The sequence below is a fragment of the Echinops telfairi genome, unplaced genomic scaffold, assembly GCF_000313985.2.
Source record: "Echinops telfairi isolate 266 unplaced genomic scaffold, ASM31398v2 ScPeMD7_7457;HRSCAF=8495, whole genome shotgun sequence".
Lineage (NCBI taxonomy): Eukaryota > Metazoa > Chordata > Mammalia > Afrosoricida > Tenrecidae > Echinops > Echinops telfairi.
Window position 1 is genome coordinate 44,229,704 of NW_022111357.1, and position 21,536 is coordinate 44,251,239.

At 60.4% G+C, this 21,536-nt stretch overlaps 3 protein-coding genes across 3 annotated transcripts in view; all 3 read left to right on the forward strand.

Annotated features, from left to right (window-relative positions):
- Nucleotides 1-6,489, forward strand: part of SDF4 (stromal cell derived factor 4) — an 8,971-nt gene extending 2,482 nt beyond the window's left edge. Inside the window, exons 2-6 of the mRNA XM_004705500.2 lie at nucleotides 2,873-3,009; nucleotides 3,439-3,552; nucleotides 5,112-5,270; nucleotides 5,382-5,557; nucleotides 5,920-6,489. Coding sequence (XP_004705557.2) covers nucleotides 2,873-3,009; nucleotides 3,439-3,552; nucleotides 5,112-5,270; nucleotides 5,382-5,557; nucleotides 5,920-6,096 — 763 coding nt within the window. The 3' untranslated portion in view covers nucleotides 6,097-6,489. The remainder of the gene's footprint in view (nucleotides 1-2,872; nucleotides 3,010-3,438; nucleotides 3,553-5,111; nucleotides 5,271-5,381; nucleotides 5,558-5,919) is intronic.
- A 79-nt stretch (nucleotides 6,490-6,568) lies between these two features.
- Nucleotides 6,569-11,927, forward strand: TNFRSF4 (TNF receptor superfamily member 4). The gene is made up of 7 exons (XM_030888058.2): nucleotides 6,569-9,291; nucleotides 9,495-9,620; nucleotides 10,083-10,184; nucleotides 10,293-10,359; nucleotides 11,217-11,416; nucleotides 11,511-11,633; nucleotides 11,715-11,927. Exons 1-7 carry the CDS (start codon nucleotides 9,168-9,170, stop codon nucleotides 11,783-11,785), a joined length of 813 nt encoding a protein of 270 aa, XP_030743918.1. The 5' UTR covers nucleotides 6,569-9,167; the 3' UTR covers nucleotides 11,786-11,927.
- Nucleotides 11,928-18,733: 6,806 nt separating this feature from the next.
- TNFRSF18 (TNF receptor superfamily member 18) lies at nucleotides 18,734-21,085 on the forward strand. The gene is made up of 5 exons (XM_030888040.1): nucleotides 18,734-18,890; nucleotides 19,525-19,647; nucleotides 20,367-20,454; nucleotides 20,683-20,882; nucleotides 20,964-21,085. The coding sequence occupies exons 1-5, from the start codon at nucleotides 18,734-18,736 to the stop codon at nucleotides 21,083-21,085; spliced, it is 690 nt and encodes a 229-aa protein (XP_030743900.1).
- Nucleotides 21,086-21,536: the final 451 nt, after the last annotated feature.

The window sequence follows — 21,536 nt, forward strand, 5'->3', positions numbered from 1 at the left end:
AGGCCAAGGGGGATGGGAGTGCTGTTGGGAACCTGGGGTGGTTGCCATTGCACAGGGACAAGGGCAGCTAGGTGGGGTGGGGTTGGTAGGGGGCTGCCTACCTGGAAAAGCTGTGAGAACCCAACTTCCAGCCTCGTCCCTGCCCTACACTGTTCACCTCAGTGCCCCCGTCTGGGTGTGCATCCCTGTCTGACTTGGGTGCGTCTGGTGGAGCGGGTGAAGAATGGAGTCAGGCTGGCTGTGGCAGGGACTCGGGCCACAGGGCAGCTTTGGCAAAGTCGGGGTCCCCCAGGCATGTTCTGAAATGGAACAGCTGACTTGGCTGATGGGTTGGGGGATTGTAAGTGAATGCCCAGATTTGACCCGAGCTGCCTGGGCCTCTGGTGGGTAGCCGCTGAGAGTGGCAGGGCCTGCAGGCTGGAGGCTGTGGGTGTGGACATCTGCAGAGGGGTCTAGGTCGGATGGATCGTGTGTGGACGGAACACCAAGCGCATCAGGGAGAAGAGGTCCTGAGAGTAGGAGCCTTGGGACTGTGGGGCACAGGAGAAAGGGGTCCCAGAGGTGTGGGTATCAGGGAACCCGGGAGGACAGGATGGGAAGAGCCAGGGGGACCTGTTGAGAAGGGGTGGAGGACCAGAGGAGGGGGTGCGCTGTGCCCATGGTGCCCTTCCCAGAGACATCCTGCAGTTTTGTTATTTAAACAGTTGTATTGGCATTTAATCCACACATCACATAATTCAATAGTTCAGTCATAACAGGAAGAGTCCTGCAGTTTTCACAGGAAGTGCCTTGGGTTCCCGGCCCAGGCGGGCCGCCTGTGGCTGGAGCTTCCCCCAGGGGGGTTTGCTGCCACACGTCTCAGACGGCCAGCAGGGGGCAGTGCTGCCTTTCCTAGGCCTTCGCGACGAGCGCACTGCTTCTCTAGGAGCTGCCTCTGCCTGTGGGCACTCAGCACCCACCTGCTGGGCTCCACGGCTTCCTGGGGGCCAGGGGGAGGAGGAAACTGGGAGAAAGGAGCCTTGTTTCGAGAGTTTGGGGATCCTGGTGTACATAGGGAGGGTACCCTAGCGCTCCCCACCTGGCCAGTGCCTCAAGATGCCCAGGCGTACAGACCTTCCCTGTACCTGGGGAGCAGTGTGGGCTTTGGATGGGGCTGGAGGTGAGATCCGGCCACACTGACCCTGTGCTGGCCTCCCGCTGCCATGTGTCCGAATCTGGAGCCCCAGGGCCCGCACGGCCAGGCGTGGTAGCCCAGAGCAGGGGCTAGTGCAGTAAGTCTGGGGCAGAGGGCAGGGCAAGGTAGTGGTGGAAGCTTTGCTCTGTGGGGACCTTCTGGCTCAGTGCAGGCTGGGTGCCCAGGGAGAACATCCTAGCTGTCTCCATCCAGACCCGCCCAGATGCAGGCTGCTCCACTAAGATCAATTCCTGCTCCAGCAGGGACCCCATTAGGCACCCCATACATTCAGTCTTGGGTCCCCAGAGGCTTCTCCTGCCTGAAGCTTCTCAGACTCCCTTCAGGGTGCTAGCCCGGGCTTGGAGTTGTTTGCTCCGGATGAGGCTAGAGCTGAGGCTTATGGGAGAAAGGCCAGGGGGTGAGGAGGTGAGGGGGCTCCTCATCGTCTGACACTGGGGTGCAGGGTGCCCTCATGTGATCAGTACTTGGTTATGGTCATGTCTGGCATGGTCTCCGTTTGAAAATCCCCTCCCCTTTTCCCTGGCTTTGGGAGCGGTTGTTGACCCCTACCCAGCCTTGCCATGTGGGAGGTGAGCCCCAGTGACTCTGACTCACAGTGACCCTCCACAATAAGGTAGAATTGCCTCTGTGGATTTCCAAGACTAAATCCTTACCGGAATAGAAAGTCTCAACTTTCTCCCATGGAGCGGCCAGTGGTCTTGAACTGCTGACTTTGTGGTTAGCACACCAGTATGACGCCTGCTGGGCCACCAGACTCTTTGGGCATCATCCGTGGCTTCTGCACTTCCTCTGTCAGGAGGCCCTTTCTCGCTGGCGTAGCCATGCTCCCGTAGGTCACCGTGCACATGGGCCACACTGCCCAGTGGTGACCTGTGGCAGCCCTCCTCTTCTCCCGGACACTCCCGGACCTTGTTGTGGGAGACGGCCCGGTGCACGCTGCCCTTCCGGTCGGAGAGTGCCCTCTGAGAAGCTGCGGAGAGCCAGGTCTGGGGGCGGGGCTCTGGTTCTTTCCAGCCACTGCACCCCTTGGACAAGCCTGCTTCCTGTGCACGCGGGTTTGCGCTTGTGGTGCTCTGACTCCCACCCGAGCCCAGCGTCCCGTGTTTAGGCGGGGCTGTGGGGAGACCATCTGCTGTGCCTGCTGTGTGTGGCTGAGGTGGCTGCCAGCCTGTTGCCCCTCCTGCCCTGCCCTTGGGGGGACAGGGACCGTGCTGTTGCAGGGACCTCGCCTGGGCCCAGTGCCCTGTGGAGCTGGAGGTATTTGAGGTGGCCCATGGTGATGTGTGGCATTTAGGGACATAGAGGGTGTGGCTGCCCCCCCTCCCACCACCCCCATCCCCTGAGGAGCGAGCCCTGAAGTGGCCAAAGTGGCCCCAGAACATGACTTTGGTCTTCAAGTCACTCTCCCAACCCTGTGAGCTCACGGGTGCTGGAGGGGCTTCGTGTGACCCCAGAGGAAGGGGGCACTGGGACAGGACAGGAGCAGCTGGGTGACGCTGTGGTTGGGATGACAGCCAGCCTGCGGCCCGGTGGCTCTTAGGGAGGGCCCACTTGTCTGCCGGCCAGCCTCCTGGAGATGGAGAAGGCCCACACCCCTTGTAGCTGCCGTTGCCCACACTTTGCACCCGTGGGGTGAGCAGCTGGTGGCCAGGCTGACAGGCCCACCCATCCCTGCAGGGTGGATGTGAACGCCGACCGCCGGATCAGCGCCAAGGAGATGCAGCGCTGGATCATGGAGAAGACGGCCGAGCACTTCCAGGAGGCCGTCCGCGAAAACAAGCTACACTTCCGAGCCGTGGACCCTGACGGCGACGGTACTGGGTCTGGGTGGCGGTGGGGATCTCGGGTGGGAGGGCTGCGTGCCCATCAGTTGCCACATCCGAGTTCATGCTGCTGCCTCTAGGGCCTGTTCCCTGTGGGCCCCCCGGGAGCGCCCTGGCTCCCTGTTGGGGCTCTGAGGTCGTGTCAGCGAGGGCAGGACACCCAGCTGGCATGGAGCAGGACCACTCTCAGTTGCCCCTGGACCCAGACGAGGGGGGGGTAGTGAGGGGGGAGGCCTAGCCACAGGCCGTCTTCCAGGTGGCCCCTACAATCTGAGGGGGAACGTGGAGCTGGGCAGCTGATGCCTGGTCGCCCAGCCACCTGCAGCTCCAGGAGTTTAACAGGCTGTAGGAAACTTGGGGTCTTTCTTCAGAAGCAGCCCCCTGGCTTCCTGAAGCCTGTGGCCTATGGCCCCTCTGCAGGCCGAGTGTCGTGGGACGAGTACCGGGTGAAGTTCCTGGCCAGCAAGGGCCACGATGCGCGAGAGGTTGCCGAGAGGATCAAGAACAACGAGGACTTGAAGGTGGACGAGGAGAGTGAGTCTGAGCGCGGTCCACTCAGCCCGCCACTCCCCACCTTCGGGTCCCAGGCCTCTCCGGGGTTCTTCCCTCGTGTGTGTGCGTATACAAGTCCCCACATGTGTGTGGGTACAGCTCGAGTGACCTCATGTCTGGTGTTGGAATGGCAGGGACAGACGTCTGCCATGGGCATGCCAGCTGGACCTGTGCCCTGACCCAGCTGGGCTGCACTTGGAGTATAGAGGTCCAGCGGGGCTGACATAGCACTGGGGTGCTCGGAGTGCTAGGAAGAGTGCTCAGGGGTGAGGGGTGGGGAGGAGGGACTTCAGCTTCTAGAGAAGAGGAGGCAGAAAGTGCCAGAAGCTGTGTGAAGTGCTGACTAAATGGCAGACAGGTATTGGTAGCGGGGACCTGGAAAGACACCCCCACCACCACACCCCATCTCGCTGCCGGTGACACTTGCTGCCCAAGGGCTGCCTAAGGGTGCCAGCCCCACCCACTAGGTGTTTGTCCAGCCGCAGAGGCTCTGTGGGCCCAGGCCCTGGCTTTAGCAAGCCGTGGTCTGGGTAGCCACACCCAGCGTGGGCACTGCACTTCCCCGAGGTGGGGGTGGGTGCCGTCCTCAGAGCCGCCTTGGCCTTGTGCAGAAGGAGCCTGTGGAAAGTTCGCTTGGCTGTGCCTCCAGTCAGATCTAGAAACTGGGGTTTCCTTCAAACCGTCCAAAGCGGGCATCCCCTTCCCTCCTCCTGTAAACAGTCCTGGGCGCCTCCACGCTCACTGCCACTGCTCGGGGACAGGGAACACGGGTGCAGTCCTGGGACCCCGCACCCCTGAGACCTCTCCACCATCTTCCCGGCTTCTGCCTCTCAGGCCTGGTGACAGCCGTCTGCACTGTGTGGACCTTCTGTGGTAGAGGGCTGGGCAGAGACAAGGGGACAGTGGCCAGGGCCTCTGGCTGGCAGGCAGACCCTGAGGTGGGGCTGGGGAGGGTTCAGGGCAGAGGGTGGAGTGGGTAGAACAGCTCCGACACTAGGGGGACTCTCCTGGCCACCGGCGCAGGGAGTCACTCCATTGGGCCTGAGCACCCCAAGGAGAAGTAGGTGGGGGGTGGTTGGGAACCCCCCTCCCCACGAGGTGCGGTGAGAGACAGGTTCAGGTGAGGGGCCTCGGCTGGCTCTGTCGGGCCGGCTTGAATGAGGGCACTTTTCGGTGGCTTCACAGTGGGAACTACAAGACTAGCAATGCCCTCATGGAAAGTAAGAGGAGGGATGAACAGCAGGCCCTGTTGCGGGCACATAGGGAGAGGTCGTGCTGTCATCTGTCCCCCTGCTTGTGATCTCCCCGCGGGTCTGTCGTCAGGAGGTACGGGAGGGTCTTGGTTCTCACAGTTCTTCCCACTGGGGTCTGGTAGAGTTTTTCTAGCAGACTCTAGAAATCTCCCCCTCCCGGGGTGGGGGGCGGACAAAGGACTCAGAGGAAATTCTTGATTGACTCTGAAGCCCTCGAGTGCCCCGTGTCTGGCCGCCTCAGCGCCTGGCCCACAGTGGGCTGAGGTCCTCACAGCCGGCGCCTCTCAGCACAGGAAGTCCTGGAGAACCTCAAGGACCGCTGGTACCAGGCGGACAACCCCCCTTCAGACCTGCTGCTGACCGAGGAGGAGTTCCTGTCCTTCCAGCACCCGGAGCACAGCCGCGGCATGCTGCAGTTCATGGTCAAGGAAGTCGTGCGCGACCTGGGTGAGGCAGGGGCCCGGCACCTTCACATCACTGAGACCCAGGGGGGCACAGCCTGCCTTGATGTCCCTGATGCCCAATGGGCCCAGTAGCTTACGTGCCTTTGCCCTGCAGACCAGGATGGTGACAAGCGGCTCTCTCTACCCGAGTTCATATCCCTGCCCGTGGGCACCGTGGAGAACCAGCAGGCCCAGGACATCGATGACAACTGGGTCAAAGACAGGAAGAGGGAGTTTGAGGAGCTGATCGATGCTAACCATGATGGCATTGTGACCCCAGAGGAGCTGGAGGTGTGGGGGGGCCACTGCTGGGGGCAGGAGATCAAGTGGGGGGTGGGGGGCCACAGGACCATGCTGGGGTGGGCCTCTGTGGGGTGGGGGCAGGGATAGGTGTCCCTGGTGGATTGAGTTGGGCCAGAACTCACTGCTGCCCTGCCTAGTGACTCGGCCTCCAAGCGGCCCTGTGGGGGGGCTGGGTGCTCAGACAGCCCCTGGCTCTCCCAGGGGGTCGCCATCCATCATGAACAGGAAGCCAGGCCCTGGAGGGTGGCGGGGGTGGGGGGGGTGAGGGGGCCTCCATTCCTCTGATGGCGGCAGTGGGTGGGCGAGCTCTGGCCCAGCCTCCACTGACGGCCTGGCGGCCTCTGTGGCAGGAGTACATGGACCCCATGAACGAGTACAACGCCCTCAACGAGGCCAAGCAGATGATCGCCGTCGCCGACGAGAACCAGAACCACCACCTGGAGCCCGAGGAGGTCCTCAAGTACAGCGAGTTCTTCACGGGCAGCAAGCTGGTGGACTACGCACGCAGCGTGCACGAGGAGTTCTGACCCGCCCCGCCCGCCCCAGCCTCGTGGCCGTGGCTGCAGGTGGCACCTTTTGGACCCTTCTCCCCTTCCCACCAGACTGAACCGTTACCAGTCTCCCTGGCCACACACAGCGCTCTCCTCGCACTGAGACCCACCTGGGGCATCTGTGAGGCACTGGGAGCCTGCACGGCACCTGCGTCTCTTTAGAAGCAGATTGAGAGGAGAGGGCGTGCTGTGCCCTGAGCCTCTGTGCGACTGGGAGGTGCCGTGGGGCAGCAGGCAGCTGTCCAGCCTGGGCATAGCACATATCAGACCTGTGGGTACCGCCCACACTGGGCGATGTGGCCATGCCAACGTTCACTGTTGATGGGAGTCATTCATCGCTTTTAACATAGAGCTGTCTGTTTCCTCCCAGCTTTCTTCTTTCATTATAACAGTGGTGGGTTTGACCTTGTGGCTGGCGGCTCCCGGGGAGCAAGGAGCCCCAAGGTGCTGCCCAGGCCCCTCAGCTCCGAGCCCGATGTTAGTTGGTAGGGAATCTGATGGGCAGTGTTGGGAGGCTGCCAATAGACAGGGGCAGCCACTGTCTTCTGATAGGAATGCAGGCTGCCACAAGCCTCGACACACCGGAGGGCCAGCCCCCTAAGTTGTCACCCAGCTGGGGACACTGGGTGCTCTTTCTTATGGGCCAGCAGGAGGTTTCGGGAGGGACTTAGACTGGTTCTCTAGAGAAGTAAGATATGCACGCATGTGCACACGGATAGAGGTTCATCTTTAGGAAGTGGCGCACACTGTTGTGGAGGCGGGCAAGTTCCAAGTCTGTGGGTCAGATGTGACGCCGGAGGCCCTCCTGACACACATAACTGTAGGGTCTGATGACCCCAAGATTGGCGGAAGTAAACATCAGGTGATGAGCCGGCGAGGAGCAAGTTAGCCAGGAGGTGATCACATCAGATCCCACCGTGAGGGATGGCCAGGTCAATGAGAATCCTGGCCCGCCCACAGGGGGGCTAGCCATGCAGGTTGGTGTGGGTAGCAGTCAGGTATACAGGTGACTGTGCTGTGCCTGGAACAAGTGACCTCTGCCCTGTGAGTGTGACCTGGCTTCAGGGTCGGCCCGCCCTGCCTGCCTGGGTGCTCTCTCCATCTGCTCCTGGGTGCCTGCCCAAGTTGGTTCCCCACCTGACCCTCTCAGGTCCACACGAAGCCCCCAGGGAGCGGGTCACATGCCATCCTGCCTCAGCAGGCCCAGGCGGCTGGGCATCCTTTGATCACGCCTGCCGAGTGGGGGCTTCGCATTCCCTCACCCCCACCCCGCCGAGCCGCTCCAGCTTTTCCCACCTGAGTTGCTGGCGGTGGGGCCCCCTGCCCCTGACGTTGGAGCTCAGAGGGACCAGGTCAGGCGGCTGGGCCCATGGTAGACAACTGGGGCACCCCAGGGGGAGAACACGGCTGCCGCAGGAGCCTGAGGCCCCTCAGGAAACCAGTCTGCTTTTCACGGCAAATGCCAGGCTTGCGCTGTCGGGAGGAGAGGGGCTAGAAAGAAAGACGGGACTGGCAGCAACGGCAGGAAGTTGTGTGGTGAGGAGTGTAGCTGCCGCGTGCACGGGCCCACATCACGCACGCACAAACGCACGCTGAGGCTTGGGGAGGAGAGCCTGACCCCCGCCCCCTCCCACACGGCAGCGGTGGAGGGAGCTGTGGAGTTTCCCGGCAGAATGCTTCCAGGTGAGGGGAATTTCCACGTCTCGGTGGCATCCTCACTCCGCTTCCGTTACGATCAACAGCCTCAGAAACAGACTGTGGGGCAGTTTGCTGGCAGCCCTGTTCTATCTCCGAGGGCCGCCGGGGTCCACTCCAGGGCCCTGCGTTTGGGCTCTGCCCTGCCAGGTGCGCTTCTCCACACAGCGCAGGAAAGAACTGGGAGACCCCTGGCAAGCTCAGTTTTGGGAGTAGATAATCACAGCGTCACAAGTTAAAACACATCAAAGGGCCCCCTGACATCTATGCTGTCCCCGTCCCCCTGAAACCAATATGTAGAACAGCTGGGTGAGTGTGCGCACGTCTCCTGTGTGTGTGCAAGTGTGCGTATACACAGGTGTGGCTATAGGCCTGACATCTGTAAATGTGTCTGTGCATGTGTACACAGGGATGTATGGTTTTTTTGTGTGTCTCCATGTATGCATGCCATGTGCATAGGTATGTATGGATGAGTGCAAATGGGGTGTGTGGCAAGTGTGTGCATGTGTGGATCTGTGTGTGTGTGTGGGGTGTCTGCGTGCTCACGCTCTTTCCCTGCTCACATCACCGTGATGACGTGCACAGTGTTCCCGCAGCCGCGTGAGGCCGAGAACCCTTCCAGTGTGGGGTGCTCCGGTCATCATGCAGCCTGAAGCCCAGGCTAGGAGGCTAAACTTAGTGTTAGGGTGGGGTCCCGAAGTCCCGCTCTATGACCTGTGCCGGAGTCAGAGTTTGGATCGACCGCCGAGGTGCCTGGGCCTGAGTCCACCCTCGGGAGCAGCCACAAGTGGACACCCATCCTCACACGTGGAGTGCAGTCCCGAGGACACACGTGCACACACCTAGCTGCACCTGCTGTGCGGTCACTGCCAGTCGCTGGATTATCCCTGGTCAGTCTAGCCCCACCCCAGCTTCTGCCCTGCACCCATGGCTGCCAGCCGTACGGTGCCTGCCCCTCTCTGATGCACTGGGTTGACCAGACAGCAGGAGCTCTACCCACGGGCAGGCCTTTTGTGGAGAGGCTGAGGCAGGAGCAGCCTCCAGAGAGTCCCCACTCCAGGCAGGGAGTTAGTGCCAGCAAGGGGGGATCCCTGAGGAGAGTGCTGGGCAGGGGGCTCTGACCTCTGTGGATGGCCTAGCTATACAAGGTGAGGGGGCAGGCAGGACCAGGCCCTGAGGTTAGTGTGGTAGCTAAGGCTGGGGCGCAGGCAGGAGAGAAGGCCCAGACTGGGTGGGGGGGAGGGTCCCTGAGGCCTCCATTTCCTCCTGCTCCTCCCCCTCCAGCTGGCCCCTCCCCCTCAGCCCTTTATAGGCACATCCTGCAAGAGGGCCCTGACTCTGCAGAGACAAGGATGTGTGCGGGGGTACAGCTGGTGCTGCTGCTCCTGGCATCGGCCTTCCATCCTTCGGCCGAGCTCACCTGCAATGGGGCCACCTACCCCAGTGGCAGCAGGTGCTGTCATGAGTGCCAGCCTGGTGAGGGCCTGGCCTGCTGGCCTGCAAAGGGCAAGTGGGGGAGGAGGCGAGGGGCAGCCCAGAGGGGGCTGGCAGTGAAGGCAGAGTCTGGGTCTCTTGTTAGAGCCTGGCACTAGGGGGTGGAAGATCCAGGGTCCAGCCAGGTGCCTGGTCTCCAGGTGAAGGGACTCAGCGCTGGGTCCCGCCCCCGCCTCCACGCACAGGTTATGGGATGAAGCGTCGCTGTGACGACCAGTCTCTGGACACTGAGTGCCAGCCGTGCCAGGAAGGCTACTATAATGACGCTTTCAACTACGAGGACTGCAGGCCGTGTACCCAGTGCAATGAGAGTAAGTAGCCCCACCACGCGTGCGCGCACGCACACGCACTCACACACACACACACCTACCTCACCCACTGGCCTGGCCCTGGGAGACCACAACCACCCCCAACTGTCACATGTGGCTGCATGGAGTCCCCACACAGCCCGGAAACAAACCCCAACTCTGTGGGCTGCTCCTGGGGGTCCCACCGGGAGAGGAAGTCACAGTGGGGTGAGGCCTATTCCAGCCACATGGGCCTCCCCTAAGTCTGAGCTGGCCTGTCTGTCTGGGACGGGCTCTGGAGGAAGGGGAGGCCCCAGGAGCTGCTAAACACCTGACGGCTGCCCGGTTCTGGAACTTGGGGAGACAGGGCTAAACTCCTGGCCCTTGAAGTTTGCACAGACCCCGGGAAAGGCAAGTTTTGGTTTGGACCCACCGTGACCCTTGCCTTGGCCCTAACATCACCCTCCACCCATCACCTATGCCCAGGAAGCGGGAGTGAGCCTGCACAGAGCTGCACTTCCACAAGGGACACCATCTGCCACTGCAGGCCCGGCACCCAGCCTCAGGGCGGCTATAAGCTGGGAGTTGGTGAGTCGAGCCCGCAGCCCGGGACGCACACCACGCGGGGACCCCTTGAGGGCTGGGGCTAGGCTCTGGTGCAGCCTGGGGCCCAGCCTGTCCTGTCTCCCCCTGCAGACTGTGCCCCCTGCCCGCCAGGACAATTTTCCCCAGGCCAAAACCAGGCATGTAAGCCCTGGACAGAGTAAGTGGCAGGCATGGGATCTTAGTAAGGGTGCTGGGGAGGGGATCCGGGTATTGTGGGCCTGGGTGGTGGTGGGCCCACCCTATGAGCCAGAGTACGGTGTGTGACCAGGCCCAGGTCCCAGGAGAGACGCTCTCTGATATGTGAATATGAATGTGAAGGTGTGCGTGAGCAAGTGTGTGAGCGCGTGTCTGTGTCGGTGTGTTTGGGTGTGTGCACAAGCCAGTCCTCAGGAGCCTGGTGGTGTAGTGCTTACACGTTGGGCTGCGATCTGCAAGCTCAGCAGTTTGAAACCCCCATCTGCTCCTTAGGGGAAAGGCGGGGCTTTCTACTCCCCTGGAGAGTTACAGCCTCAGGAACCCACAGGGGCAGTTCTACCCTGTACTGAAGCATCGTGGGGCATTGGCATGGGATGGAGGAGTGTGTGTTTGTGTGTGTGTGTGAGTGTGTGTGTGATAGCCCCCAGCTGGAGCTGACATTCCAGAAGGAGGCAAGTAGGAGAGAGGGTTTGAGAGTGCACAGATTCTGTGTGGGTGTGGGCAGGCCAGGCCAGTGTAAGGCACAGAGTGAGGGGGGCTGAGGGCATGGGGGAGGCTCCTGCAGGAACAAAGGGCTCAGGGAGGCCCCGGCGGAGGTTCCAAGGGTCGGAGGCAGCAGGTGCCTTTGGTCCGGGGTCTGAGATGGGTGAGAATGTTGCCCAAGGGCTGACCCAGAGTGGACCCCTGTTACAGCCTGACCTAGTGCAGGCCTCCCACCACAGTGCACTCCGGGTGGGACCTCCTATTGGAGTCCTTATTCTAGGCCCACCCAGGTGGGGATCAGATCTCCTCTGACCAGCTCACCCCCTGCCCCCACAGCTGCTCCTCCACGGGGAGGCGCACCCTGAAACCGGCCACTAACAGCTCGGATGCCATCTGTGAGGACAGGAACCCTCCAGCTACCATGCTACCCAGGAGCACCCAGCACTCGTCAGCCCTGCTCACCACTGCCCAGCCTACCACTGCCCACACCGGGGCTTCACAGAGGCCCCCTAAGGCCCCCATGGGCCTCCCTGGGGGTAAGGAGTTGGCTTTACTCCAAGGAGGTAGGATGGTAGGGATAGGGTCTCCCTTTCCCTGCAGACCCCACCCCAGCTGGCCCTGTCCCCACAGGCCCTGTGCTGTCTGTCATCCTGGGCGTCGGCGTGGGCCTGCTGGGTGTCACAGCTGCCGCACTCGCCTTGGCCCTGAACCGCCAGGCTTGGAGGCCCCAGCTGGCCACCCCCAAACCCCCAGGTGAGTGCCTGCGCTGTCCAGCTCCGATCTCCCACAGGAGGGGACCCCACCACGCCCCACTTACCATGCCCTCTTCCTCAGGGGGCAACAGCTTCAGGACCCCCATCCAAGAGGAGCATGCTGACGAGCACTCCGTCCTGGCCAAGGTCTGAATGGAGCCAGCGTCCCCGGCAGACTGAGCCCCTGCTCCTGAGCCCCTGAGCCCCGTGCGCCGTTTTAGGTGCTTCTGGGCTGGCCCCGGGCTCCAGTACGTATGTCGTGCATACTCCTGCCCAGAGCCACCCCCAATAAAGACTGTCACACACAGGGCCTCCTGTGGCCACTGAGGGCTGAGAGTGTCCGCCTCGGGCAGATGGATGCCCGGGGAAGGGCTCGGAGGGGCTCGGAGGGCTTGTTAGGTGGCGTGGAGTCCGTCGGCTCCCGCCCATAGCGACCCTGTGCCCCAGAGAACCAGCAAGGGCCGGTCCTGCACCGTCCTCACAGTGGTTCCTCTGCCTGAGCCCATGGCTGCCACCCCTGGGTCTGTCCATCTCATTGAGCACCTTCCTCTTTCTTGCTGCCCGGCCGCTTTTCCAAACTCGATGTCCTTCTCCAGGGACTGGTCTCTCCTGACAGCATGTCCAGAGTGTGTAAGATGACACCTCCTCATCCTGGCCTCTAGGGAGCACTCTGGCCTGACGGCTTGTCCAGTGTCCAGTGCTCTTCTCCAGCCCCCATTCAAATACATCGCTGCTGCTTCAGTGCCCAACTCCCACATGCACACGAGGCAGCCGAGAAGACCACGGCTGGGGTGAGGACCACCTTAGCCCTCAACCCCGCATCCTTGCTTTTTGATGCTCCAAAGAGCTCTTGTGCAGCAAGTCGACCTTATGCAGTGTGTCTTGATGTGGGGGCTAGGGAGGGCGGTGCAGATCCCCTGAGGAGCAGGGCGCTGACCCTTTGGGAGAAAAGGGTGGGGGGACATGTACCCACTGAAGGACAGGGGTGCACACATTTGAAGAGGGATGGGCTTGGGGACACACCTGTCGGAAGCTAGGGGGTGGGATACCCATTCAGGGGGGAAGATGGGGTGGTGTCCATTTCTGACTGGGGAGGGGTCTAGGCCAGGGCACTGTGAGCAGTGGAGACCCTCAACCACACACAGGACCCTGTCCTCATTCTCCAGGAGTGGGATGTCCTGGGGTTCTTGGGGGGCAGGGCTGTGTGTGATAAAAAAGCCAAAGTAAGTGTCTTTGGGAAAAACAGCCCAAAGCTGCTCCCCCAGGGAGCTAGGGAAACCTGGACCGAGTCCTACCAAGAGACACCCCCATCCCCAATGCCCTGGACCGGGGAGCAGGGGCTGTCCCCCAAAGGATGTTAGACCACCAGCTCCGTCAGTTCCCTGCTCAAGGAGAACGTGCAAATTGGCCCCCTCATGCAGACCCCGTGTAGCTGGCAAAGTCAGGGCCCAACCCTCAGTTTGGGATGAATAGGTGAAGGAGGGGTGTACCCCCTCCCAGGCCCTCTCCCACCCATCGCTGGCCTGGTGCTCCAGAAGGTAGGAGTGGTGATGGGACAGGCACTAGGAGAGCTGGTGGCCCCTGACGAGGCCATCATCATCTGCCCCGGGTGTCCACTGCCCTTGGCTGTGTGCCGAGGAGCACGAGTGATCAGAACATGCTAGCAACTGTGTTCCCAGGCATCCCAGGCTGGGCCCAGACGTCACTTGGTGGCAACATGTTCATCAAATGCAGCAGCTCCCCAGGAAGAACCCAGTGCCTGCAGTCAGGGCCCTGTCCATGCTACGAGAGAGCCTTGGCCCCTGGGTGTCCCTGGCAGGTGCCGTGAGTGGACATGAGCCATCATGGTCGGTTCCTTTGTGGCGTGCCGGTTGATCGGCCTGGCTCTGGAGAAACTCGGAGTGTGTGTTCACTGTGGGAGAAGAGAAGCTTTAGCGCCACTGCAGCTGCCCCAGAGCCAGCAGACAGCACTGTGCGTGCCTCTGGGTCTTAGAGGAGGCGCTTCCTTTCCCCATGGTCAGGGGCTCCTGAGGCTGGCACGGCCCCAACACATGCCACCCTGGTGTACAGGTCCTCCTCAATCCCACCCCTCCCATCCAAACCACTCCCCCACCCGCCCCTTCTAGTCACTCAGATGCCACATGCTAAGCAGGCACCCAGGGACAGAGCACCCAGAGACACTGGGCACCTACCTACCCACAGCACACAGACACAGGACACTCAGGGACTCGGGGTACACAGGTACAGAAAGCACCCAGGCACACAGGACGCTCGGAGACACAGGTTATTCAGGTGCAATGTGCACAGGACATTCAGGGACGCGGTGCTCAGGTGCACGCACAGGACACTCGGGTACACAGGGAACTTGGCTACTCAGGGCACACACAGACAAGGTAAGGAGGCTGGTGGCCCTGTGGCATAAGCATTGGACAGCTAACCATAAGGTAGACAGTTCACACCCACCAGCAGCTTTGACAGAATGGGATGAGGCTGTCTGCTCCCATAAAGATTTATAGTCTCAGAAGCCCCATGTAGGGAGGGTCACTATGAGTTGCCATCAACCGGATGGCTGTGAATTTGGCTTGGGAGCTTTAGGATACACAGGGCACACAGTTTACAGGGCTTGCATACACAGGGTACTCGGGTACAGGGTATTTAGGAACGCAATACTTGGAAACTGAAGGAGAGACTCTACCCTGCCCTTGGTAGGATGGCGAGGCGTGAGAATGGACGAGGGCAGTGGGTGGGTGGGTTGGCTAGGGTTGTCCCTCTCATTTCCAAGTTGATGTGGCACTTGAGTTGGAACCTGCTATTCTTGTTAGGCGTCAGCTACAACTCATAACGCCCCCGTGCACAACACAACAAAACAGAGCCCGGTCCTGCGCCAGCCGCACAATGGTTCCTACCCCTGAGCTCATGGCTGCAGCCACGGGGTCCATCCATCTCCTCAAGGGTCTTCCTCTCCTTCGCTGCCCCTCCACTTTACCAAACATGATGTCCTTCTCCAGGGACTGGTCATTCCTGACAATATGTCCCAAGTATGGAAGACCAAGTCTCACCATCCTTGCCTCTAAGGAGCACGCTGACCTGACTCCTTTCAGTACAAATTGGTTTGCCCTTTTAGCAGCCCATGACACTTTCAGTATTCTTCTCCAGCACTACAATTCGAATGCCTCGATTCTTCTACGGTCTCCTTATTCAATGTCCAACCTTCACATGCATAGGAGGCAATGGAGAATACCATGGCTTGGGTCACGTGCACCTTCGTCCTCGAAGTAACATCATTGCTCTTCAATACTCTAAAGGAGTCTTGTACAGGTTTGCCTACTGCACAATGTCTTGATCACTCGACTGCTGCTTCCATGAGCATTGACTGGATCCAAGGGAGACGAAATCCTCGACAACTTCATCCTTTTCTCCATCGATCATGATGTGACCTATGGGTCCAGTTGTAATCCAGACCGAAGGCTGCACTTCCTCCTCCCTTTCAGCAAGCACGGCCGGGCCATCTGCATATCACAGGTTGTTAATCAGCCTTCTTCCGATCCTAATGCCGCACTCTTCTCCGTATAATCCAGCTTCTCTGGGGATTTGTTCAGCAGACAGATTGAACAAGCACGGTGAGAGGATGCAACCCTGACACACACCTTTCCTGCGTTTTATTTTATTTTTTACTTTTTAACATTTTACTAGGGACTCATACAACTGTTATCCCAATCCATACACACATCAATTGTGTAAAGCGCATTTGCACATCATTCTCAAAACATTTTCTCTCCACTTAAACCCCCGACATTAGGTCCTCATTTTTCCCCTCCCTCCCCGCTCCCCCCTCCCGCATGAGCCCTTGATAGTTTATAAATGGGTATTTTGTCATATCTTGCCCTGTCCGACGTCTCCCTTCACCCACTTTTCGGTTGTCCGTCCCCCAGGGAGGAGGTCACATATAGTTCCTTGTATTCGGTTCCCTCTTTCCTACCCATTCTCCCTTTACCCTCCCTGTTTCGCCACTCACACCACTGGTCCTATAGGGCTCATCCGTCCTGGATTCCCTGTATTTTCAGTTCCTATCTGTACCAGTGTACCTCCTCTGGTCTAGCCAGTCCTGCCAGATAGAATTCGAGTCATGGTAGAGTCATGGTAGTGGGAGCGGGGAGGAAACATTTAGGAACTAGAGGAAAGTTGTATTTCTCATCATTGCTACATCGCACCCTGACTGTCTCATCCCCTCCCCGAGACCCCTCTGCAAGGGGATCTCCAGTGGCCTACCAATGGGCCTTGGATCCCCTGCATTTTAAACCATGCAGTCGTCCCTTGTTGTGTTCGCACAACTGCCTCTCGGTCGGTGTACAAGTTCCTCATGAGCACAATGAAGTGTTCCGGAATTCCCATTCTTCTCAAGGTGATCCCCAGTGTATTGTGGCCGCACAGTCAAATGAATACCTTCGCATAGTCAATGAAACACAGGAACCGTCTCTCTGCTTTGAGCCGAGATCCATCTGACATCAATGATTAGATATCCCTTGTTCCACGTCCTCTTCCAAATCCAACCTGAACTTCTGGCAGCTCCCTGTCAACGGACTGCTGCAGTCATTGTTGGGTGAACTTAAGTCAGATTTTCTTTGTGTGTGAGCGAAATGATACCGTTCTGTAGTTTGAGCTGTCTGCGGGGTCACCTCTCTTTGGAACGTGCACAAATATGGATCTCTTCCAGTCAGTTGGCCAGGTAGCTGTCTTCCAAAGTTCCTGGCCTAGATGAGTGAGTGCTTCCAGTGCTTCTTCAGCTTGTTGAAACATTTCAGTGGAGATCCTGCCAATTCCTGGGGCCTTGTTTTTGGCTGATGCTGTCAGTGCAGCTTGAACTTCTTTTGTCAGCATTGTTGGTTCTTGCTCACTAGCTTCCTCCTGAAGGTAGCCATAGCAACCAATGATCAAACCCAGCCAAGAAGTAGGGAGGGGTAGCTAGGGTCCCAATTGGTTAGAAGGCTGGAGGGTAGAGGCATTGGAGCTCCCCTCCCAGGGAGCAGCCTCGGACGATACTGTGAGGACGAGCCTCCTGCCTGATAAAATCAGACGGATTGGGAGTGCCCCAGTCCACAGGTCCACTCTCACTGGGACCAGTCCACAAGCACACATGGCCAGCAGCATGCACGTCTAAGAAAGAGTGAAATATAGGGAGCGCCCTTCAGGAGGGGTTCCTGATGATGTGGGCACTGGCATTTTGCTGATGGGACTCTGGCCTTTGACTGTGTCCACAAGTGACATCACATGGACAGTCACACGGCACCTCCCCTCTTCAAAAAAGAAGTGACTTCCCGCACAGCTTCCCCATTTGCCTGGCGCAGGGCTGAGCCGGCCGTGTCCCCACACCTTGAGTGGGGTGTGGCCCTTCGTGCACAGGGCCTTGTTGGCTCGGCAACTGGGGCTGTCCCCACTCCAACCTGCGTCACTTCTGAAACTCCTGGTATTTCTAACTCAGTTTCTGCTTCCTGAAGACCAAACAATACCCCACAGTCTGATAAGCATCACTTGCAGGGTTTGTCACATCTTGGGCCCCGTGCTTTTGCTGTAAGCCTTTCCGAACTAGCCCCATGCTTAGGGCTTCTCCCAGGAGCAGGAGCTGAGTGTCAGCACTTTCACCTAGCTCAGTGGTTCTCACCCTTCCTAACACCTTGACCCTTTAATACAGTTCCTCATGTGTAGTCACCCCCCCCCCAACCATAGCATTCTTTTCTTGTTTTTTTTTTTTACCATAGCATTATTTTCATTGCTACTTCATCACTGTACTTTTGCTACTGTTATGAATCAGGCGACCCCTGTGAAAGAGTTGTTCAACCCCCAAGGGGTCGCGATCCACAGGTTGAGAACCACTGACCTAGCTGATAAGTCCAGTCTGGGTGGTAGGAGAGCATCCGCAGAGTGTGGGCAGATTATGGGGCATTCTTCCTGTCCAGCCATCCTGGACTCCCCTGGCAGACTTCCATGCACCATGGGACCCCACCTATGGTAACATGAGGTTTGCCTCGTGGGAGGTGGCCCCCCACAACTTAGACCAGAGAACAGTAGCTCAGCTCCAAACTGCCCATCCAGTTTCCCCACAGAGAGGGGGAAAGTGACAGCAGTGGGCCTCAAAGGGGCCTCGCGCCAGTGTCCTGGGACCCTGTGTCACAGCCTGCCCCCAACGTCCAGCCTGTAGGTGACGTCACAGTCACATCTGTGCTCCCGAAGAACTCTTGCTTTGACCACGGGAAACCAGCTCAGGGAGGTGGGGGGGAGGGGACTGGTGGCTGAGCACGCTGTGGCCTTGGACCAGGTGGGTGGGGGTGCATGGGGCGGAAGATATTTCCGAGAAATGGTTAGACGCCTTTCCCAGTCTGAGATCCTCTCTCTGAGGACCCTCCCTCCCTCCTTCCACCAGCTCACGCCCCTCCCCCAGCCCAGTTTTGAGGAGCTGCCCTGGGGAGTGGGGAGCCCAGGGTCCTGAGACAATGGGCACCAGTTGGCAGGGCTGGTGAAATCCACCCAGTTCCACCCTCCACGTGGTCAAGGGTCTCCCAGGACCCCTCAGCCGGGGACTTGGGGAGGCTTCCCGAAGCCACACTTCCTGGGCAAGTGTGGGGTCAAGGCTGGCTGGGGTCAGACACTCTGAGAGATGATGGACTTCATTCCAGCCTCTGGGGGGACTCTAGGAGGACGTTGGAGGTGAGCGGAGGTGTATGAAACGGTGACTCCTTCAGAGGGGTGGGCTCTGTGAAGGGAGGAGCGAAAGGGTCTTAGGAACACCCCCTTACCTTCCCCGCCCCCCTGCCCGCGGACCACCCCTGGGCCACTATGTGCCAGCGATGACACAGGGCTCTCCGCACCGCCGCTCCAGCCCTGACCGCTCTGAAACCCTTCGGGTCCAGCTCAGAAGCCAGGTGTCCCGCCTCGCTCCGCCCCCCGAGCGTCCATCAGGTCAGGGGTCCTGGTCTTCTCCGAGAGCCCCAGGCTCGGCGGCGGGGGCGGAGTTAGCGCTAGCTCTGGCAGTCCGAGGGGCGTGGCCGGGGCGTGGCCCGGCGATCAAAAGCGCGGCCCGGCCAGGCGGGCCGAGGCTTGGGAGGGATGGGTGCGCTGGCGGCCTGGTGGGGCGGTGTCGCGCTGCTCGGCGGGCTCGGCCTGGGCCTGCTCCCCGCTGCCACCGCGGAGCCAAGCTGCGGCCCGGGTCACTTTCTGCACGGGGTGGAGTCCGACGCGCGCTGCTGCCGCACCTGCCCCCCAAGTAAGCCAAGCTCCGAGGGAGGGAGAGGGTCCGGGCGCGGTGGCCACAGGTCATCTTGGGAGGTAGCAAATGACTGGGTGCTGGCCTAAGGGTGAGACCCAGGGCGGCAGGGATGCAGGAGCCCCCATCTTCAGGGTCCCTGGGACCCGGAGCTTGGCCGGGACCGCCAAGCAACCTCAGCATTCACCCAGATTGCCACCTGCCCAGCGTGGGGTCCCAACAGACAGACCTCTCTGATCCCACTTCTAGCCCACCCCTGCCTCTGGCCTGCAATTGGGGATGCCTGGGCGCTGGATGTGCTAGTCAGAGGCTGCAGAAGCAGGGGTACCTGCTGGCCCTGGGTGAGAGGTAGCCATGCAGGTGTGGGGCAGGTGGCAGTGTGGGGGGCGGGGGCCCTGGGTACCTGAGCCTGCAGCAGTGCCAGGAGTCAAGGAGGGGAGGAGGTCTCCAGGCCCAGGTTGTCCAGCAGGGTGGCCTCTGGCCATACAGGCTAAGCTACTTCAGGGTGATGGGGTGGGGTGTCATGTGGTTGGGGAGGACGGGCTGGGCAGAGGGTTCAGGCCAGTAGGCGCCCTCAGCCTGAGGGCTTTGGGGGATTTGCTCAACCATTAAAAACTGCCTTGTCCCCCACCAGACACGGAGGCCTGCCCCGAGTGGGACTGCACCTGTGTCCAGCCCGAGTTTCACTGTGGAGACCCCAAGTGCTCCAGCTGTAAGCACCACCCATGCCCGCCGGGCCAGGAGGCACGGCCGCAAGGTAGGGCCCCAGACCTACTGCATCTGGGTGGGGCGGGTGAAGGGTGAAGAGGACTGGGCACCCCAGCAGGTGGGCAGCCATGGGAGGGCTACTCCTTTGGAAAGGTGGTCTCCCCTCAGCCTGAGCCTCTCCACCCAGGTGAGGGTGCCAGGGCCCCCTCCAGGCTGCTCCTCTGCTTACCCAGCAAGGGATAGTCACTGCCCCACCCCTAGCCCTATCCGAGGTGGCCCCTTCTCCAGAAAGAGCGTGGTGCCCACTCGGGGTGTGTGTGTGTGTGTGTGTCTTATTGTGATGGGCAGGGCCTGCTGAGAGTAGGAGCTGGGGGTGCCTGAGTGGGTGAGGAGGTGGCAGGTGCTGTGAAGTTGGACTAGCTTGGACCAGAGGAGGAATTGCTTGGTCCGGGGTCTGCAGGGTGCCCACCTCAGCCCGTCTTTCAGGACCCCCGACCCCAAGGGCAGCCAGCTGGACTAGATTGGCACCCTGTTGGCTCTTCCTGCCAACTCCTCCGTCGCCCCGCCCTCCACGTCCCCCTGCACTTATTCATCTTGGAAAACCCTGTCACTGCCCCACATGGTACCACGGAATTGTGTCTGACACAGGCCGGCCGGCTTGCCTGCGGCTTCAGAGTGCTCTGTGGAGTGGATGACGTGGTTGGGCTATCATTCTGCCTCATGCCCCAGCACCTGCTGCAGCCTGTCTGTTTATCTGTCGGTCCCCAGGGAAATTCAAGTTTGGCTTTGACTGCGTTAAGTGTGCTGCTGGAACCTTCTCTGCGGGCCGTGATGGCCGCTGCAAGCCACTGGCGGGGTGAGTTCAGCAAAAGGGGGGAGGGGTCCCTGGAGGGTCCAGGAAGTCCAGGCTTACTTTGGGGGCACCAGGCTGGGGGTGAATGGCTTATGGCATCTCCAGTCCCTCCCAGCTCAGTAACCCCAGGGCTGGGAGGTGTGCTGGTGACCACCCAAGAGCCCAGAAGGCAGCAGCGGGGTGGGGCTGCTCGGGCGCCATGCTGACCGGGTCTCTTGTGTCTGGGTCCAGCTGCTCCCAGCTCGGGTTCCACACTGTGTTTCCTGGGAACGGGACCCACAACGCCGTGTGTGGCCTGGGGCCTCCTGCTGAGCCGTGCCACCCACTGACCCTGGCCCTGCTGGCCATTACCGCCTGCATTCTCATCCTGGTGGCCTCCCTGCTGGGCTTGCACATGTGGGCGCTCAGGCGAACGCACACGTGGCACCAAGGTCAGTGGGGAACCGGGGTCGGGGGTCGGAAGGGGGGGGGTCTCCCTCGCCCCGGACACACCTGACAGCAACTTCCTGCAGGGACGAAGCTGCCCCTGGGGGTGCCCATGATGGAGGACACACGCAGTTGCCAGTTTCCTGAGGAGGAGCGGGGGGAGCGGCTGGTGGAAGAGAAGAGCTGCTTCAGGGACCTGTGGGTGTGAGGCCCCGGCCATCCTCCCCAGGGCCAGGAGCCCTGGACCTGCAGCACCGAGCAGCCCCTCCCAGATGCTCCCTAGGGTGGGGGTGGGGGGCAGCCCTGCTTGGACCCCAGCTCTGGGCCCAGCCCTGCTCCCCTCAGCGGTGGAAGTGGGTAAAGGATGGTGACTGTGACGTGTCCCCTGATCACGGAGGCAGCTGAGATGGCCGGGCCCTGTTGGAGACAGCTATGGCCTCGAGGCCTTGTTTGTCCCTTACCGGCCTTGTTTGTCCCTTACCGGCCTTGCTGGGTGGACTCCGGAGGCCAGAGCGCTGGCCAGGGCTGGGAGCTGTGCTGTGGTGCCCAGTGCCTGGCCAGGTGGTCGTCAATGAATATTTATCCACTGAGCTGCTTGCCCTTGTGTTTCTGGGGTGGGGTATCAGGAAGATGAGGGTAAGGGCCCCACCGGTGTCCAC

What these genes read in the sequence shown, in the direction of transcription:
- TNFRSF4 (XM_030888058.2), top strand. Translation starts at nt 9,168, where the DNA reads ATGTGTGCGGGGGTACAGCTGGTGCTGCTGCTCCTGGCATCGGCCTTC. An exon ending in GCATGTAAGCCCTGGACAGA is followed by an intron (nt 10,360 to 11,216) that starts GTAAGTGGCAGG and finishes CTGCCCCCACAG; the next exon opens with CTGCTCCTCCACGGGGAGGC. An exon ending in CCCCATGGGCCTCCCTGGGG is followed by an intron (nt 11,417 to 11,510) that starts GTAAGGAGTTGG and finishes CTGTCCCCACAG; the next exon opens with GCCCTGTGCTGTCTGTCATC.
- TNFRSF18 (XM_030888040.1), top strand. Translation starts at nt 18,734, where the DNA reads ATGGGTGCGCTGGCGGCCTGGTGGGGCGGTGTCGCGCTGCTCGGCGGG. An exon ending in CGCTGCAAGCCACTGGCGGG is followed by an intron (nt 20,455 to 20,682) that starts GTGAGTTCAGCA and finishes GTCTGGGTCCAG; the next exon opens with CTGCTCCCAGCTCGGGTTCC. An exon ending in AACGCACACGTGGCACCAAG is followed by an intron (nt 20,883 to 20,963) that starts GTCAGTGGGGAA and finishes AACTTCCTGCAG; the next exon opens with GGACGAAGCTGCCCCTGGGG.